We start from the raw sequence: 4,683 nt of genomic DNA on the forward strand, positions 1-4,683 counted from the left end.
TTTTCTTTTATTGAGTATCAACTGTACTTAATATGATTTGCAAATAAAATATATACGCTTCATTATTTGAATTAATTAACTAATTATTCATTAAAAAAATACTCATTTTAGAATAATAAAATATAACTAATGATTAAAGATCTAATTTATCCTCTAATATTTAAATGAATAAAAATGTAAATATAACATTTTTTTAAAACATTGAAAAGGTAAAAAATACAAATTTTTAATTTAAAAATTAAGAGAATAATCAAAAGAATGACTTACGGCTCCTAATGATTTTCGTATAAATTAAATAATAAAGAATCAAATTACGAAATACTAATAAAAACATAAATTAAATAAATATTTGTCGGGCATCGGAATGGTACATACACTAATTATTATTTACGTTAAATAGTAATAGAAAAAATGCGAAATTTACATGACCAAAATTTAACTATAATCAAAATTTGTACTTACAAAAAACTTGAAGCTAATTGTGAACTCAAACACATCTGATCTTCGTTAATTATCAACCAATAGACAACTATATACTCAATAAAATTTGAATCCGAAGATTTATTCAAACATATGAATTACTTATCTTTTGTTTTTTGTTTTTTTTTTTTATAAAAAATATGGAGACTCGAACACACAACTTCTTAGATGAGTATGGGAAGAATATGCTATTTGAACTATAACTCATTTGAGTTATATGAGTTACTTATTTACCCAATCGAAATTTATTGTTTTAAATTAAAATTTAATCCACTTAGTATATGAGTTCAATTCTTAATGTTAAATTCAGTTTACTATCTTACTCAATTCAACTGTTAATGAATCAAGTTAAACATATATCAGAAATGGCTTGGCTCATTTTTAATTGTAACATGACAAAATTAAATATCTTATGGTATTGGAAACACATGAGAAATTGAAAAATCACTACGATATGCTATTCATACATTATTGGAGAACACCACGTTCCAGATTTCTGATAGCAGAAAGAAGCATGTATTATTTATTGAATCTAATTAACTAACTAATTAACTAAAGTAACTGTCTAGCAATAGCAGCAGTAATAGCAGCAACATCGCGCATAGCATTGTTCTGTTGGGTGAGAGGTGATCTCCCATTGAATCCATTTTCACAAAAGGTAGCTTCATTAGCAGCATCATTTGCTCCATTTTCTGCAAATTTAGGCATACCTTTCGAAAAAGCTTCATTGGCTTCTGGTATATCACCAACCACAATTGCGTTATACTTGCTTGCACAAGAAGTCAGTGCTGGACTTGGTCCACTTCGTTGAAGCTCACGAATCTTGTTAATGGCATCATTTGCTTTTGATTGCATCACCTTCACCATTATTAGGCCCAGGCCTCTGACGTCGGCGCTGGCGCTTCCGGGGAATGCTTTAAGAGATTGAACGCAGAGATTGAAGTTTGGTGTTTTCCTGCAAGTGCTTTCTATGAGGTTTTCATCGCAGAGAGTTATTGATGGTAATGAAGTCATGGCAATTAAGAATAAGACGAAGAACAGAGTAGTTGTAGTTTTCAAGTTTGCCATTTTGGGAAGAAAATGATTTTGATTGAAATAGGATAATCAACAGAGAAATAAGGATGATTGATGAGTTTGTTATGAGGAAAATTGAGGTTTGTTTAGGCCATTTTATAGTGTTAGGGAATGGAACTTGCTTTTTGCCAATTTGCTTAGGAAACTTGTGATCGTAGGGAAAAAGTTATTGAAGTTTCATATTATTTAAATAATTATTTTGTATGCTGTTTTTTTTTTTTTTTTATATGAGAATTAGGATGGTTTTTGAAAAAAAGTATTTATTTTTTTATATTTTTTTAAAAGATATTTTTTAATAAAAAAAATTATTTCGCATTTGGATATGTTTTTTAAAAAGAATTTTTAAGTATTAAAAGCATTTTTTTGTTTTTTTTTTAAAATAAGGTATTATTGGCTTTAAAAATAATAATTTGTTTTTTTGTAATAAAAATATTTTTCTTAAAAGATGTATCTAAATAAATTTAAAATTGAATAAAAATATTTTATTAAAAAATATTATTTTTACATAAATAAGACAATCCAAACTAATATTTAAGGTTGTATTTTTGTTGCCACAATTGAATATTTTAGTGCAATATCTGTTAATAATAATAACAATAAAAAAAATGTATTGTTTAAAATGGCAAAACTTATAGGTGTGAATGAGTTGTAGGTGGTGAAAGCTAAGGTAAAGAGAGAATTGAGGGTTTCAGAGAGTCATTAAATGCATAGCAGTAGGGTTTCTGATCTCTGCCTAGCTACTTATTTTGTTTTCGCATTAGCCTTCGCCCTTCGCCGTGGGTCGCATTTGCTCTCCCTTCCAAGGAAAAAAAATCCAAATCTTATGTAAAATAAAAAAATAATAATAAATTATGTATGTAAAATATAAAATTATAATAAAATTTAGAAAAAAAAATAAATCAATTTCTAATTTGTTAGTCCACGGACATTTAAGTTTTTGAAAATTTAAAAATATATTTAAGTTTTTGACTTTTTTAAGATATGGATATATTGATCTCTGAATCTAATTTGTCTTATTTTAAAGAGTAAAATATCGTTTTTGTCTTCAACATTTGGGGTAAGTCCCAAAGTTGTCTCTAACGTTTTAATCGTCCTATTTCAGTCCCTAACGTTTCAAAATTGACTCAATGTTGTCCTACTGTTAGGGATCCGTTAACAAAATTATTGACGGCAGGACAAAATTGAGACGATTTTGAAACGTTAAGGACTTAAATAGAACGAAAACGTTGGGGACAAAAACGATACATAGAAATAAATTTTAGTTTTATCCTTCAATAATATCAACTTTTTACTGTACATGGTATTCAATTATTTTTTAATCACATCTAAGTAAATTACACTTAATCACATCACTTTCATTATAAATAAATTAATTTTTTTATAATTTTACACTTAAAGTTATAAGTTAATATAAAAATATAAAAAAATTTATTAGAATGAAAGTATTTACTTACATGTGATTAAAAAATAATTAAATATTATATACAGTAAAAATTGATATTATTGAAAGATAAAATTAAAATTTATTTCTAGGGCAATTTACATAAATAAAATGATGGAAGAAAAACGTTACGCAAATACAACATTGGCAAACTCCAGACGCAAATGTAACAAATGCAATTATATGTAATCCGCTACACCCTATAGCGGAACCCAAATGCATGTAATCCGCTATACCCTCTCGCAGATTACGTTGAAAGCATGCATAACATAAACCGCACATAAACCGCTACACCCTGTAGCGGTTTATGACCAAATTTTGTGAAAGCATGTAGCGGATTATGAAGAAAGTGACTTATTATATAAACATGTGTAATAGTAACAACCAATGTAACAAAATGAACGAATTAATACAAAATGTAATCGTCATTTGCACAAATAAATTGTAAAAGCTAACTTTTAAAAACTAATTTTTTAAAAGTTGTAGGCATATGTATTATTTGATCAATTAAATTAAAAATGATTTTTAATAAACACAAATAACAATAAATGCGTTTAATAAAATAACTTTTAAAATTTAAAAATACTATAATAGACATTAGGTGTTTTTAAATTTAAAATTTAAATGTTCATAATTAAAAAAAATATAAACCAATTTATTTTTTACTCTTTTATAAATAAATACCTAATTAGAGATACTGATGCATGAATCTACCCATCATAAATTCATTAATTGGAGAGTTACTATTCTATAGATGGAGTTTATTTATTTGAGTAAATAACCATTTCTAACCACGAAAGATATAAACGCTGACAAATTTATCCATGGAAAAACAAAACTAACGCTATAACCATGAAAGATAGACTCCAGTAGACAAAACTAACCAAAATCTAAAAAACTATTCAAAATTCCAAAATTACCCATTCTTTACCAAATTCAATCTAATCCATTTCTGTCCTGCAGATCTCTCAACACATGGAAGGCTACTTTTTCTTCTCTTTTTATCTCTCTGTCTCTGCATAGCAGTAACAATTTATTTATCTATGTATTCATTCATTGCTAACATATACTCAAAAGTGCATTCAGATTTGAAGGAATCTGTTTTGGATTTGTGAAGATGGAGAAAAATCAAGAATCGTCATTTTGGTAATTCAGAGACCAACTTCATGTGTAGGTTTCGAATCTGTCGAACCTGTCTTTGAACGATTCCATTTGGAGCAACAATTATAGTTCAAAGAGGCCTGATGAAGGAGGAGCTTCGACATCAAAGTCAGTGGCAAAATCAAATTACCCGCTTCTCAACAAGTTAAAAGCACCTCTTTCTGATTTCAACGATGGCTGGAAGCAGATCAACAACAACACCACCAATGGATCTCTCTTCACCATGCCAGAGTCAATAGCAACGGACCAGAACCGACAGAGAAGCCGATGGTGACGGAGCTAACCCGGAGTGTCACCACAACGGGATCTTTGACCTCGCGTGAATCACACCCTCGCGTCTAGAAGGTTCCAAGGGCCTCTTCTTCCACTTCGATTTCTGCCACGATGGTACTCTCTTCGGCAACAAGCTCATCAGCGAATGCAGCGTTCCCGTGGCTAATCTTGTCCACGACGGCGAATGCAGTTCGGTCTATTAGCTACCGCCTACCAGGTTCGGTCCGACGAGGAAAAACCTAACGGGATCTTCA

At 29.4% G+C, this 4,683-nt stretch overlaps 1 protein-coding gene across 1 annotated transcript; it reads right to left on the minus strand.

Annotated features, from left to right (window-relative positions):
- Positions 1 to 866: 866 nt before the first annotated feature.
- On the minus strand, positions 867 to 1,673 carry LOC107639385 (cell wall / vacuolar inhibitor of fructosidase 1-like). The gene has a single exon (XM_016342866.3). It carries the CDS (start codon positions 1,546 to 1,548, stop codon positions 1,033 to 1,035), a length of 516 nt encoding a protein of 171 aa, XP_016198352.1. The 5' UTR covers positions 1,549 to 1,673; the 3' UTR covers positions 867 to 1,032.
- Positions 1,674 to 4,683: the final 3,010 nt, after the last annotated feature.

This window comes from Arachis ipaensis, chromosome B1 (assembly GCF_059453495.1).
Source record: "Arachis ipaensis isolate K30076 ecotype BB chromosome B1, ASM5945349v1, whole genome shotgun sequence".
Lineage (NCBI taxonomy): Eukaryota > Viridiplantae > Streptophyta > Magnoliopsida > Fabales > Fabaceae > Arachis > Arachis ipaensis.